General features: G+C 44.0%; 1 protein-coding gene across 6 annotated transcripts in view; it reads right to left on the bottom strand.

Moving 5' to 3' along the window:
• The window catches only part of TULP4 (TUB like protein 4), a 272,370-nt gene that overhangs the window by 30,991 nt on the left and 226,300 nt on the right, over window positions 1–15,079 (bottom strand). For all 6 annotated transcript variants that reach the window (XM_034963152.3, XM_055114281.2, XM_034963151.3 and 3 more), the window contains one exon: window positions 780–1,004. In XM_034963152.3, the coding sequence (XP_034819043.2) occupies window positions 780–1,004 (225 nt within the window). The remainder of the gene's footprint in view (window positions 1–779; window positions 1,005–15,079) is intronic.

The following is a 15,079-nucleotide window of genomic DNA, read 5'->3' as shown; positions in this document are numbered from 1 at the left end:
ATACACCGGTGTTGAGATCTGCTCGTGTAGAATCAATAGTGTAAGGCAACTTAGGAAAAAAAAACAACCCAACAGATTCTAAAACTTTGATGTTTCAGGAAAAAAGTAACCAACAAATGGGTCTGCTACTAAGAAGAGAGACAGAATATAAAAGAGAACCACTTGGGAAAACCCAAGGTTAGGGGGACCCACACTTGAACAGCAACTGGCAGATGCATTCTACATGCTACCTTCTAGAGTTCCCACTGGTATAAAAGGTGGCTGACGCTGAGTGCTGGCTGGAGTGGCCCTCCTCAGCAGTGCTGAGAGCAGGCCCTAGAACTGGGGTGGGTCTAATCCTGACTGTCCCCCTAACCAGCTAGGGAGCAAGTTACTTAACTTCTCTTAACTTGTTTCCTGCTTCCTTAAATGCGAATAATGGCATCTGTCAGGAAGTCAGGACTGAACAAGACAGATTTCTAAAAATTAACTGGTGCAATGCTTAGTATATAGGAAATGCTGAATAATGGTCGCTCCTTTGATCATCAGAGGGACACAGAAGTCCAGGAATACCAGCTTTGCCATGAGAAAGATAACAGCCACCACACAGGGCAAATCTCTCATGGACATGGACCATGATGCTTCGACAGACTGCAGACCTGGCAGCACATGACAGGATCCTGCACAGCTGCACATGGCCCCATGTGCTCACTCTGGTACCCTCACCTGTCTCTGCCCTGGCTCTGTGGGGAGCCAGCATAGGTGAGGGAGGAGGAAGAGGGAGGGGTGGAGGGCTTTACCTTGATGGTGGGGATGAAGGCAGTGGAGAGGTAGGAGCAGAGGCGGGGGGGCAGAGTCAGCTTGCTGACGTCCTTGTCCTCACGCAAGGTGCTGGCGATGGCCTGCTGGCACAGCAGCTGCAGGCTGGACACCCGGTGCTCCACACGCACCACGTACAGGGCTGGTCCTGATGCCATCAACAGCCTCGAGTCCCGGTGACCCCAGCAGATGGAGATGATGGGGCGCTGGCAGGAAGTGAAGGGAAGACAATGCTTAAGCTTTTGCTCTTGTGGGAAGCAAAAAGGGATAATGCACACTTGTCTCGAGCAAAATAAAATAAGCTGTTTTGAGAATACTGGTTTTAAAAGCACAGTAGAGAATGTTAGACACTATATTACGAAAATTCAGTATGTTTATTGAAAATTGGCTAGAGGGCTGGGCATGGTGGCATAAGGCTGTCATCTCAGCATTTTAGAAGGCCAAGGTGGGAAGACTGCATGAGGCCAGGCTGAAAGACCAGCCTGGGCAATACAGTGAGATTCTCATCTTAAAAATAAAACAAAATAAAATAAAAGTAATTAGGTCCCCAGGCCAGAGCATTAAAGCATTGGAATAATTTTATAAAGTTTGTTTACCTGTATTATATTTCATTTAATTTGGGGTCATGAAACCCAACTGAGCTCTGGGTAGTAAGGTTTCTACTAGTAGGGGCAATCACCTTGTGGTGCAGTAACTCACATTCCTTACTGAAGGGCTGTTTTTCTAGATTCCCAAATTACCCAAGGGTGGTTCCCATGGCTTGGGGAGGTGGTGATGAGGTAGACCAGATGGCCCTTCCCTTCTGTCCAGAGTCAGATCAACAATGGACTTGGTCTTACCAGCTGTGTGACCTGGGGACTATCCATAACCCCTAGAAGCCTCCCCCTTTTCTCATGAGTGGGGACCCTGTGAGGATTACAGGAGGTGATGGAGTCACAGCCCTTCTGGGGCCATCACAGTATATAACCCACAGTCACTGCATTTTCAGCCTCCCTTGGCACTGATGGTGCAGGGAAAGAAAGCTCCCTGGAAAGGTGATTGAGGAGAACACGGTTCCTGTGGTAGCCTCGCTAGGGTCATGGCCATCATTATCTTTGAGAAGGCAGGCCAAAATGCAAATATGCAAGTTAGAAAATTCTTATAATAAAAAAAAATCCAAAGCTCAGGGGTGCCATCTAGCCAAGGGAGAAAGAAAGGTGAAGGGTCGTGACGGAGAAGCAGCAAGAGATTTGTTCATTCCGATCCAGACAGATGGAGCTCTGATGATCATTCATCTTCCCTTTCTACCACAGGAGGCCAGGCAGTTGCAGGGTGGGGTGATGGCCACAGTCCCCAGGGGAGGGCCATGTTTGTTGGCCAAGGAGTCTGGAAAACTCAAGTCTAGGGGCTTCTGGGACACTTTCAGGACATGTCTCCATATGAGATGATTCCACACAGGGGGCAGGCCCCACACAAAGGGACCTATTAACTTACAGAAATACATAATCACTGCTGAAGACAGGGCAAACCAACACACAGAAAATGCACAGAAAAATTACTCTGGTATCGTCAACCCCCAAAAGTACAGGTTAGGACAGAGGCTCTATTAGTAACAAAATCATGCTTGATCTTAAAGATACGCTGCTGTCCCTTTACCTCTGAGCCCCCTAAGACAATATTCATAACTTAGAGCTCAAGTCCCCCAAAAAATGGTTTTATTTTTGTTTCTAACTTTTAGGTTCAGGGGTACACAAGCAGGTTATATAGGTAAACTGTGTCACAGGGATTTGGTGTACAGGTAATTTTGTCACCTGGATAATAAGCATAGTACCCGATAGGCATTTTTTCTGATCTTCTCCCTCCTCCCTCCTCCCACTCTCCACCCTCAAGTTGTTCCCCTTCCTGTATCCATGTGTTCTTGTTATTCAGGTCTGGCTTAGAAGTGAGAATATATGGTATTTGGTTTTTTTGTTCCTACGTTAGTTTGCTAAGGATAGTGGCCTCCAACTCTATCCATGTTCCTGTAAAGGACATGATCTTGTTCTTTTTTATGGCTGCATAGTATTCCATGGTGTTTATGTATCACATTTTCTTTATCCAGTCTACTGCTGATGGGCATTTAGGTTGATTCCATGTCTTTGCTATTGTGAATAGTGCTGCAATGAACATATGCATGCATGGGTCTTTATGATAGAACAAATATTCCTTTGGGTATATACCCAGTAATGGGATTGCTGGGTCGAACGTTAGTTCTCAATTCTTTGAGGAAATGCCACACTGTTTTCTACAATGGCCGAACTAATTTACACTCCCACTAGCAGTGTAGAAGCGTTTCCTTTTCTCTGCAACCATGCCGACATCTATTATTCTTTGATTTTTTAATAATGGCCATTCTGACTGGTGTGAGATAGTATCTCATTGTGGTTTTGATTTGCATTTCTCTAATGGTTCATGATGTTGAGCATTTTTCATATGCTTGTTGGCTGCATGTATGTCTTCTTTTGAAAAGTATTTGTTCGTGTCCTTTGCCCACTTTTTAATGAGGTTGTTTGGAAAAACAGTTTTCAATGAGCACAACCTGACTGGCTGCAGAAACATCAGACACTTCTTCCCTCTAATTTCCCATTCCTCTTTAGTCCAGCTATCTGAAAGGCAGACACTCTGTATTTATCCTCTGTCCTCCTCCCTCCTAGTTCTGCTTTTCATAGTAACTATCTCTGTATAACAGTTGATGATATATTTTATATAAAATTATCATAAGTATGTGTCTCTTATATCTTTGTACCAAGAACTTAAACCACTCACACAGACCTTCAACTAGATGAAAATCAGCTTTGTTACCTTTATATATATAATTACCACCCATCATGACAAAAACAACCTTGTCTGCAAAACTACATTCCAACAGCAAGCACATCAAATGCTCACATACCTGAATTCACTGCATCCGTTCTACTCTCCCACATGAATAACATTATTCTCATCTAACATATGAGGTTAGAGAGGCTAAGGCAGGCTAGGTACCTTGTTATAGTAATAAATGGTGGAAGAGCTGTGATTCTCATCCCTCCCCAGCTCCACTGCTGGTCCTTATCTTACTACATGGTGCTGACTCTCTGAAGTGCCAGCATATTGATACCACAGCCTAAAGAATGTGTAATACTCCACTGAAAAATTTAACCATTTGTCCATCACATACAAAATCGTGAGCCCCAAATGGCCCCTTAGTCCATTTGGTCAAAGCTGCTTTACTCAGAAACAAACCAAACATGTCTATAGAAAAGGCAAATAGGAAGAGAAACAGGCTGTTTACACAGCAAATAAATAAATGATCTGCGGGGTTCATCACAGCAGAAAAGAGCCCACAGGTAATTAGCCAGGTAGCATTGTTGGATGAACACGGAACACAGTCGCTGGCACATCTAGAAGGTGAGGGAGGATGGTGTGACTCCAAACCAGGTAGCACATTAGCTCGGACGACTTAGAATTCTCAGCCAAGCAGGAGTGAGAAGACTCGAAAGATTAAAGGATGGAACATTAGAACCTGGGAGAAAAAGGGCTGAAATTATTTAGCCTGGAGAAGTGAGGCCTGCAGGGTCTCAAAGGAATAATTATTATCTAGGGCAATGTTACCAGGAAATCCCCTCTTCTAAGAATGGGACAAGAACACCAACACAGGAATTTATATTAAATTAATTAGGGTGCAGCACTCATTTACTTGCCCAAGTCAGTGAAAACTTACTCTGGGAGAGGGCAGGGCACGGACACACTGCTTTAATTTAATTTAGTTTGTGTAGCATATAGTCCATGTAAGATGATAAAGCAGCAAAATAAACGCTGGTACCTTTGCCATAATAATTTTTAAGGCTGTGCTAGAAAAACGGGGAAGGAGTGACAGATAACAAGAACTGCCCCTCTTGTCTGAAGATTCTGAGTCATCACTGACCTGGGGAAATGAATGACTGTGATGACTGTTTGGTCAGAAGTGAGGCAGCAGGGTATGACTTCTCAGGACCCCTGTAAGTCCACAGAAAGTCCTTAACAGGTCATCTTACTTTTTAAAAGTCACATTTCTGCTAGTGTTAATTTTTCCCTGGCTGTTTACTGGTATTCCAGCCTATAAAGCCCTTGCTACAAATGTTCTGTAGTTTTGGCAAGAACAAGAGTCAAATGGCGCTAACTGCACGTGGCCACAGACACGGGGCGGGGCGTTCACTAATGCTAGTCCTGATTTCGCCACCTCACAGTCATCAATTTCCATCACTCTGTCCTCTAGGTTCATGGGTGATGGCAGAACATGAACACACTGTCCGCAGGCCCACAGACCTCACCCATGCTTAAGGTACCTCCTCCCTAAGAACCTCCACCTACTAGGCCGAGCCGCAGCAGAACAGCACAGCTCTTCAAAGCTCCCAGATTCACGTTGTGTTTGAACAGCTGCTGTCTGCTAGGGAAAAACCCAATTGTAAGTTTGTGGTCTTAATCTCGTTCTCAAATCCCATAAAATGACTATTTTTAGAACTGATGGCTAGAACTGTGAAGCAGATGACATTCAAATCTTAATTTGCATAGGGAGGTTCACATATTTTACACGTCTAAATCTGAGGCAAAAGTGCAAGAAACTGAGCTGCATTTCAGGGAGTGTGGGTCTGGTGGAACAGGGAGAACCACTGCTCAGCTGGAGAGAACAAACTCTAGGCCACAGTGCTGGAGGGGAGTGGCCCATGGAGGGGCAGGCTTCTCCTCTGGCTTCTCCCCCTCAATGCTGAGGCTGAGCCCCGGAAAGGAAAAGGAGCGGGCCAGCCCTGCCTCACCTCCCACCAGGGAGTGTGGCAATCAAGGCCTGGTGCCCGTTCCTTACTCTGCCACCTCTCCTCCTGCTAGTACACAAGACATGCCATGCGTCCAGCCAATCATTTTTTATCTACTGAGCTGTTAGTCATTAGATAAATATTTGCTAAATGTATACAAATGGACAGATCCATGCTAGTTATAAGGGGACTGACAATGAATCAAATACATTCTCTGCCCTTGTGGAGCTTACATCCTGGCGTGGCAGGGAGAGAATAAATACAGGTTAAGTATCCTTAATCTGAAAATCTGAAACCCAAAATGCTCCAAAATCTGACTTTTGGAGTGCCAACAAGATGCTCAAAGGAAATATTCATTGGAGTATTTCGAATTTTCAGATTTGGGATGCTCACCTGATACAATGCAAATATTCTGAAATTAAAAAGAAATCTGAAATCCACAACAATTCTGGTCCTAAGCATTTCAGATAAGGAGTACTCAACCTGTATCTCAGTATCTGTGACAGGAACTACCTGATAATGTGAGGTAGTGAAATTCCATGAAGTAAAAAACAGTGTTGAGGGAGAGCCAGAGCAACAGCAAGGGGGTCTTTTTGAAGAGAGGGAGCAGGGAGGCTGCCCTGGAGGTGGTTTGAGCAGAGGCCTGGCTGAGAGGAGAAATCTATTTAATTGGAATTGAAAGCTTCCTCACTATATTACTATTTTTGTATATAGCAGTGAGTTGGATAGAGTCTTCTGAAAATGTAGGAGGAACAAAAACCAACTATACTGGTCCTGGACAGGGAAAACCAGGCAGTGCCAGCACAGGGTTTCTGGATGACTGAGGGAGGCCTTGGGCTGAGGACTGGCTACCCGGCCACCGAGGAGGCAGATTCCTGGGACAGTCGGAGGCTCTCCAGCCTCCCTCTCCACCCTTTGTTTGTTCTTTCTGTAGCTCTCCCTAAGAAGGATGGGGGATCTGTCTTGAAGAAAATGCACCTAGTAGGATGAAATGTTTTATGTCTGTACAAACATGTGCAAAATAGTTCACTTTAAAACAGATGAAGGGCAAGGTGCAATGGCTCATGCCTATAATCCCAGCACTTTGGGAGGCTGAGGCAGGAGGATTGCTTGAGGCAAGGAATTCAAGACCAGCTTGGGCAACATAGCAAGACCCTGTCTCTACAAAACAAATTTTCAAAATTAGCTGGGTGTGGTGGTGCACACCTGTAGTCCTAGCTACTTGGGAGGCTGAGGCAGGAGGATCGTTTGAGCCCAGGAGGTTGAGGCTACAGTGAGCTATGATCATGCCACTGCACTCCAGCCTGGGAGACAGTGAGACTCTGTTTATAACAAATTTTAAAAAGGCCAGGCATGTTATGGCTCACTCCTGTAATCCCAGCACTTTGGGAGGCTGAGGCAGGAGAATCAGTGAGGTCAGGAGTTTGAGACCAGCCTGACCAACATGGTGAAACCCTGTCTCTACTAAAAATACAAGAAAATTAGCCGGGCGTGGTGGCACATGCCTGTAGTCCCAGCTACTCGGGAGGCTGAGGCAGGAGAATCATTTGAACCCGGGAGGCAGAGGTTGCAGTGAGCTGAGATCGCGCCATTGCACACCAGCCTAAGCAACGAGAGCAAAACTCTGTCTAAAAACAAACAAACAAAAACAGACCAAGTTGGTGATCGGTCACCGTCAAACTACGTTGGTTGGAGCCACAGACAATTTTGAATACAAAGTTATAATGATTTGGCCACCAACTAAATTGTAGTAATAAAAGCTAGTTCAGCGTTCGGTCAACCAAATTTTAGTTTTAAAAGAACACAACCATCCTTGTATTTTGTAAGCAGACAAGACCCATGAAGGACTTTCTCATCTACTTACAAGAAAAAATGGGAAAAGCACAACAGGGGCAACTTCAGCAGAACAGGCAGAGTTAATCCTAAGTGAAAGAATGCAAGTCTATTTTTGCTATAGGATTCGCCTCCAAGAGTACAGAAGTCCACAATCACACATGCAATCTCTTATTTGATTTTTAAATTCCCATACCCATCTTTTTCCACCTTCTCCTCTCTTAATTTTTTACCCAGTATCACATCAACAACTGAACCTTACAGAATATAGGGTGACCTCTCCACTGGCCTTCAATGCCAGAAGTCCATAAAACAAAACAAAAACCTGGGCCTAAATTATTGCAGCCTACAAACTTCAGTCAGTAGTGCTAACTCTAAAAACCTGTTATATTTTCAGATATGCAAGAATATATAGAGAGTCACAGATAACAGCTAATGAGATAAATTACAGAATTTTACATTACAACATGTAGGACAGAAAGGAAAATAAATCATAGCATATTTCCTTAGAAGAGCTCCAGCCATAAGCATTGCTGTTACAAGTAAATCAAGAGAATCAATTTTAAAGCTGATGCTGCTGCTGCAAGTTCGTCCCAGGCAATGGTTTTGTACGCAATAACCTACAATCTAATTAACTTGGAAATACATTATCCAATCTAAATTGCATTTAGTTCTTTTTATAAGCAGTCCAATAAATCGCCTAACTTCCTTCCTGCTATAAAAATGTCCCTGCCTTTGGACTCCTTGAATAGCACAGCATAGATCACATGTGATTTTCGAATCATTAGACAAGAGTTAAACTGGTGCTAAATATAGTTAATATTGTACTTGATTTTTAATGGCATCATTATTTAACTTTCTATTATTGAGGCGATTTTTTCAATGGTTGAAATGGACCCTCAATGAAAAAAAGAATCAATAATTTATTGAAATGCTGAGGTACTGTAGGGATATCTTTCTTCAAAGGAAGATCAGTCAGGGCCTTTTCTCTTATTCCTGAGCTCAAACAGTTTAAATTCAGGATCCATGTTAGTTTCATGTGATGGCTGATGAGAACTTCTGCAATGGTTAAGGCCATAAAACCTTTACTATAGTCTAGGCACTGGTCAGAAAAAGGAAGCCTCTGTCTTCAGGAAAATAAGACAAGTAGACAGAAAAGTGTAATACATGCCAGAGGTGTTAAACACCCCGAGGGTTTACAGAGAAGGGGAGCCTCAACCCACTGGGCAGCTTTAAAAGAAAACGTGACTGAGCTGGCACTGAGGAGGATCCAATTCCTGAGCTAAAACGGCGGGAAGGACATTCCCTGTAGAAGGAACACAATGCCAGCAGGAAGGGGGCCCTAAGTCAGATGAAGTGGGGACAATGCTGAGTGTGTTTCAGCACTTGAATTCACAAATATTCTAACCATAAAAGCCTTATAAAAAGCCAGCATCAGATTGATTATAAATGTGACACAGCCTACAGGTTCAAACAATCAACAGAAAGATGAAAGAAAGCCTATGTTGACACCAGTCCATCCATAAACCCACTGAAGAAAGATTTACTAAGTACCTACTACGTTCTAGGCAATGAACTGGCAGTGGGGACACAAACAGAATCAAGGTAATCTCTCCTTCCTTCAATCCCAAATCCACAGGAACTCTAATATTTATGTTTGTTTTGCCAATGCCCTGGCCTCATACATATGGCCTTAACTCTGTTCTACTTCAGCTCTTTCCTGGGTTAACGCAGAATGACTTCACTTCCAAAACAGAAATTTAAAGTCCCTATCCAACCACAACTTCCCATTTTGTTTGTATCACCTCCTCTTGAACATGTCTTTTTATGACTTTACACTTCCTAGCCTCAGGTCATGAAGTATCTAACCACTGATGCCATGGCTGCCCAATTCCATAGTATCCTTAGCAGTTTCCTAGATTCCTTCGACTCCTTGGCCCTGCTACTACACTCACCTTTCCAGTTCCTAATTTTAGGCAATCGGTACTACTGACTCTAGGATTACAGTGAAGGCATGGACATCACTGACTCTCACTTTATTATCCGGAATGGCAAGTGGATGGCACTCCATGGCACTCCTGCCGAATCTTCCTTGTGCTTTTCATCCTGCCTTTAGCTTATTGAGAAGACAGGCATTGTCCTGTAGTGTGTGTGTGCTTTGGCTCCCTCCTTTACTTAAAAATCCTTTGTCTCTTTCTACAATCTCTCCTTCCTTTCTGTCTCTTCCAGATTAAATCTCCCTACTGCCCTCAAACCCACATCTTCCAACTTGCACTGGGCTCTTGTCCCTTGCTGTACTTTTTCTTGCTTATTTCTTCTTTTTTCCCCAAAGACTTATTAATTGTATATGAACACAGTCATGCCTCTCCATTTCAAGTTACCATCCTCTCTCTGCCTTCCCCTCAAACCCCGTCAAAACAGTAGTTTACATGTGCTGCCTCAACTTCTTCACTAGCTGCTTAGTCGCCAATTCTTTATCTTGGCTGTCACAGCTGTATCTCCAGCACCTAGAACAATGCTTGGCATACATGGCTCAATAAAGATGACTGAATGAACGAAAAATCTTTTACCATGTGACTTCCATCACCATTCTAGTGAGACCATTTTTGACCTTAAAACCTCCAAATCCAATGTTTCATGTCTACTTTCAACTGTTGTTCTCTTGTTTGACATATTTCCTTTAATGGTTCTGAGAGACAGGACTAGCTGGATTTCCTAGGCCGACTAAGAATCCCTAAGCCTAGCTTGGAAGGTGACCGCATCCACCTTTAAACACAGGGCTTGCAACTTAGCTCACACCCAACCAATCAGAGAGCTCATTAAAATGCTAATTAGGCAAAAACAGGAGGTAAAGAAATAGCCAATCATCTCTTGCCTGAGAGCACAGCAGGAGGGACAAGGATCGGGATATAAACCCAGGCATTCGAGCCGGCAACAGCAACCCCCTTTGGGTCCCCTCTTTGTATGGGAGCTCTGTTTTCACTCTATTTCACTCTATTAAATCTTGCAACTGCACTCTTCTGGTCCATGTTTGTTAAGGCTCAAGCTGAGCTTTCGCTCGCTGTCCACCACTGCTGTTTGCCGCCGTCGCAGACCCGCCGCTGACTCCCATCCCTCCGAATCTGGCGGGGTGTCTGCTGTGTTCCTGATCCAGCGAGGTGCCCATTGCCGCTCCCGATCAGGCTAAAGGCTTGCCATTGTTCCCGCACGGCTAAGTGACTGTGTTCACCCTAATCGAGCTGAACACTAGTCACTGGGTTCCACGGTTCTCTTCTGTGACCCACGACTTCTAATAGAGCTATAACACTCACTGCATGGCCCAAGATTCCATTCCTTGGAATCCGTGAGGCCAAGAACCCCAGGTCAGAGAACACAAGGCTTGCCACCATCTTGGAAGTGGCCCGCCGCCATCTTGGAAGCAGCCCACCACCATCTTGGGAGCTCTGGGAGCAAGGACCCCTGGTGACAGTTCTCTATGACATTCCTCTTCCATCTCCTTCCTTCTGCTGCTTGTTAAATGAAGGCTATCACTCCACTACCCAAAGTTCTATGCTTGGTTCTTTCCTCATTTCCCCTCATTCTATTCATTCCTTTGACATTAAATCCATTTCATTTCTCCAACTATGGCCTCCATGTGGATGACTCCAAATCTCTATCTCCACCCCAATCTCTTGCCTCAGTTCTAGTCCCTCATCCCCAAACGCCTTCCACCCTTAGAGATGTGGCTGCAACAGTAACTAAAATGGGCTGCTTTTGGCCAGGTGTGGTGGCTCAGACCTGTAATCCCAGCACTTTGGAAGGCCGAGGCAGACGGATCACTTGAGGTCAGAAAATCAAGACCAGCCTTGGCCAACATGGTGAGACGCTGTCTCTACCAAAAAATACAAAAATTAGCCAGTGTGGTGGCACACACCTGTAGTAGAGGTGGGAGAATCGCTTGAACCCAGGAGGTGGAGGTTGCAGTGAGCTAAGATCATGCCACTGCACTCCAGCCTGAATGACAGAGTGAGATCCTGTCTCGAGAAAAAAAAAAAAAAAAAAGGTCTGTTTTCACTAGTACTGACCTCCTCCTCCTCACAGTCCTCCAGAAGCCAAATCTCTTACAATCTCTCTGAACTCTGTGTCTCTCTTCCACTCTATTTTCACCGTTCTGGATTTTTGTCCTGATTCCGTCTTACTGAGATAATAACACTGACGTCAGTTTAGTCTCCCCAAAGCCCTGTCTCACCTCTCCCTTGCTCATAAAATAAAAATACAAAACAAAAGGCCAAATGAAGTTTAACATCTTGGTCAGTGCTATGTATGGTCTGAATGTGTGTCCCTCCGAAATTCTTTTTGCAATCTAGTTCCCACGGTGGTGGTATTAGGTGGGGCCTTTGGGAAGTGATTAAGTCATAAGGCCTCCACCCTCACGATGGGATTAGTGCCCTTATAAAAGAGATTAAAGGGAGGCGCCTCCCTGCTTTTACTCCTTCTACCATGTGAGGACACAGGCACAAGGCGCCATCTATGGAGCGGACGAGACGCTGAATCTATCAGTGCCTGGATCTTGGACTTCCCAGCCTCCAGAACTGTGAGAATTAAATTTGTATTATTTATAAATCACCCAGTCTAAGGTATTTTCTTATAGCAGCCCAAACAGACTAAGACACATTTGGTCCTAAGACACTTTTCTAGTCTTACTTCCTGTTGTTGCCCCTTACATAAACTATGCTGTAATCAAACTGTATTCTATTTCTAAAAGTGATTTATTATTAATTTTTTAAAAGAAATTATGTTATGATTGCCAGTGGCTAAAGAAACCAAGAGATAATATAAATGGCAAATAAGTTTAAGTTATCTGATCCTTGGAAATTACATAATGCTGGGGTTCAATCAGGCTGGTGGAAAAATATTAGAGATAGTTATAGAAATAGACACAAATCTTGGAAAGCTGAGAAGTTTGTGTAACTTCGGTAATTTATCTGGCTGAAGGCGGCCTGATCCCTTTACCTTTAGTTAAACAAACTAAAATAGTAATAAAGAAAGGCAGCGTAGTTTACCTACCTAGCTTGTTTACTCATATAATCTTAAGACTAACCTTTGATGTACCAGGTGCTTAAGTGCTTTTTACTCGGGAAGTCCACAATGTCAATTACCCTCTAATGGTGTTGACTCAAGCTTTTGTTAATTAATCTTACTGAATGAATGCGAGTGGAGTCGCAACTGTTTACAGGACTCAGCAGGGAGTCTGTAAGCGGCTCCCACACAGCTGGACTGGGAAAGCAGAGTATCTGTGTGTCAGTGTACTTTATTCATCCGTTGCTGGGTCAGGGGTCTGCAAGGGACAGACTCTCTGCAGCTGGTGCCCCCTGGAGAGGATTGCTGCCCCAACATAACTCACCAAGTAATGGGCAGCAGTAAGATACAATGTTAAGGCTCACTGATTCATTCAACCAGTATTTACTGAGACTGCCATGAGCCAAGATCTGTTCCAGGCATGGTGCAAAGCTTGGAAGAAAGGAGGCATCTGGTAAACTGAGAAACAGAAAAATCCAGATTGGCAGGATCAGAGGAGGATGGAGTGGTAAGAGCTAATTCTAGAGGGGATGGAGGGCCAGATTATGGTGATCTTTTTAAGGCACAATGAATTTTTTAACTTTATCCTAAGGATAGTAAGAAGCTACTGATCTGACTTGTGATTTTACAAAGACTGTGGCTGCAAAGTGAAGAACAGTTTAAAAGGGAAAGGCAGGCAGGGCGCGGTGGCTCACGCCTGTAACCCCAGCACTTTGGGAGGCTGAGGCGGGTGGATCACGAGGTCAGGAGTTCAAGACCAGCCTGGCCAACATGGTAAAACCCCATCTCTACTAAAAAAGTACAAAAAATTAGCCGGGTGTGGTGGCACGCACCTGTAATACCAGCTACTCGGGAGGCTGAGGCAGGAGAATCACTTGATTCTGGGAGGCAGAGGTTGCAGTGAACGCTGATCGCAACATTGCACTCCAGCTTGGGCAACAAGAGCGAAACTCTGTCCAAAAAAAAAAAAAAAAAAAGAGGAAGGGAAAGGCGTGGCTCAAACACTGCAGCTAAGATGAGGATGGCTTGGACTAAGGTGGTGGCCAAGGAAAACAAAAGGATGTAGACATGAAGATATCTAGGAGGTAAAAATACCCACTGGGATTCAGTGGACAGGCTGACTGTTGACTTCTGGCTTGAGCAGCTGGACCACAACCTGGAAGAGGAGCATTATTTAAGAGGTGGAGTGTTCCGAGATTTGGGCATGTTGAATGTGCAATGCTTATGAGATGGCTAATGGGTCTGTGAAGTAAGCAGGTGGGTCTATACAGGCCTCTTTCCTTAGGCTTCAGACCTTCATTGAGATTGGAATTAAAGCTGTAAGAGCGGTTGAAATTGTCTGAGGAATACAGAGTGAGAAAAGTGATCAGGCAGAGGTGGAAAAATACCCACAAAGAGCAGGTGCAAGACTCCTTTCCTCCAGGTTATCAAAGCACCAGGTAAACAGTTCTACTTCAAAGTCAAAAGCATTTCTGTGTCATCACTTGTCTGTCTTCCTTAACTAGCTGTGAGCTCCTAGGAGATATGGATCATGTCTTCCTTGTTCAGCCCTGAAACACGAGCACTCAGAGCTCAGTGCCAGCCACACAGTAGCTCCTCAAAATATCTTGGCTGGATGCTTGAACAAATGAGTGAACAAATATGCTTATTTGTTCAAGATATTATACTGCCCAAAGACACAGTTTAATCCTACTTCTTAAAAACAAAAACCCAAATAACCTGATTGAAAAATGGGCAAAGGACTTGAACACACATTTCTCAAAAGAAGATACGCGACAACATCACTAATCAACATTATTAATCCTTAGGGAAATGCAAATCAAAACCACAATGAGATATCACCTAACATCCAAGAGGATGGTTAGTCCAAAAAAAATCCCAGAAAAATGACAATGTTGGCAAGGATGTGGAAAAACTAGAATCCTTGTGTAATGTTAGTGAAAATGTAAAGTGGTGCCGACTGTAAACCAAAAATAAAATCCCAAGCCCCCTATCGACTGAATGGAGCCTCTCTTGGCCAAGGAAACCCCAGAAAAACCTTAAAAACTGAATTCCCAGCCATGACAGGAAGGGAGGCTGGACACACCTCATTATACTCCCTCCCATCTGGAATTTAGGTCCAACTGACCTGAGTAAATGTTAAAATAGAGATCATAAGACTGACAAAAGGCTCTTGATGGCACTAAGATAACAAATTCTAAACAATACCTAAGGCCATGCAAGGCAAGCCTTAAGCCATGCCTACAGGCCATCAATCTCACTAAATGGGTCATAATTTTGGCTGACTCTGACATAGCTTCCGAACGTTTTAACTTAAAATATTCCTTTCTGCTGACTCCCAAGTTCTAGACCAAATTTTGTTGCTTTAACTAACTGTAGATTAAAGAATCTCTGAATCTACCTGACTTGGATACTCCTCTACTTCTTCTGGTTTCAAGATATTCCACATTTTCAAGCTGAGCCAACGTATACCTTCCACATGTTGATTTATGTCTTTGCCTGTAACTCTTGCCTCCCTGAAATGTACAAAACCAGACTGTAATTCAACTGCTTCGGGCGCACTTTCTCAGGACCTCTTGAGACTGTTTTGCTGGGCCAGT

The sequence above is a fragment of the Pan paniscus genome, chromosome 5 (genome assembly GCF_029289425.2).
Source record: "Pan paniscus chromosome 5, NHGRI_mPanPan1-v2.0_pri, whole genome shotgun sequence".
Classification (NCBI taxonomy): domain Eukaryota; kingdom Metazoa; phylum Chordata; class Mammalia; order Primates; family Hominidae; genus Pan; species Pan paniscus.
This window is presented reverse-complemented; position numbering and strand designations above follow the sequence as displayed.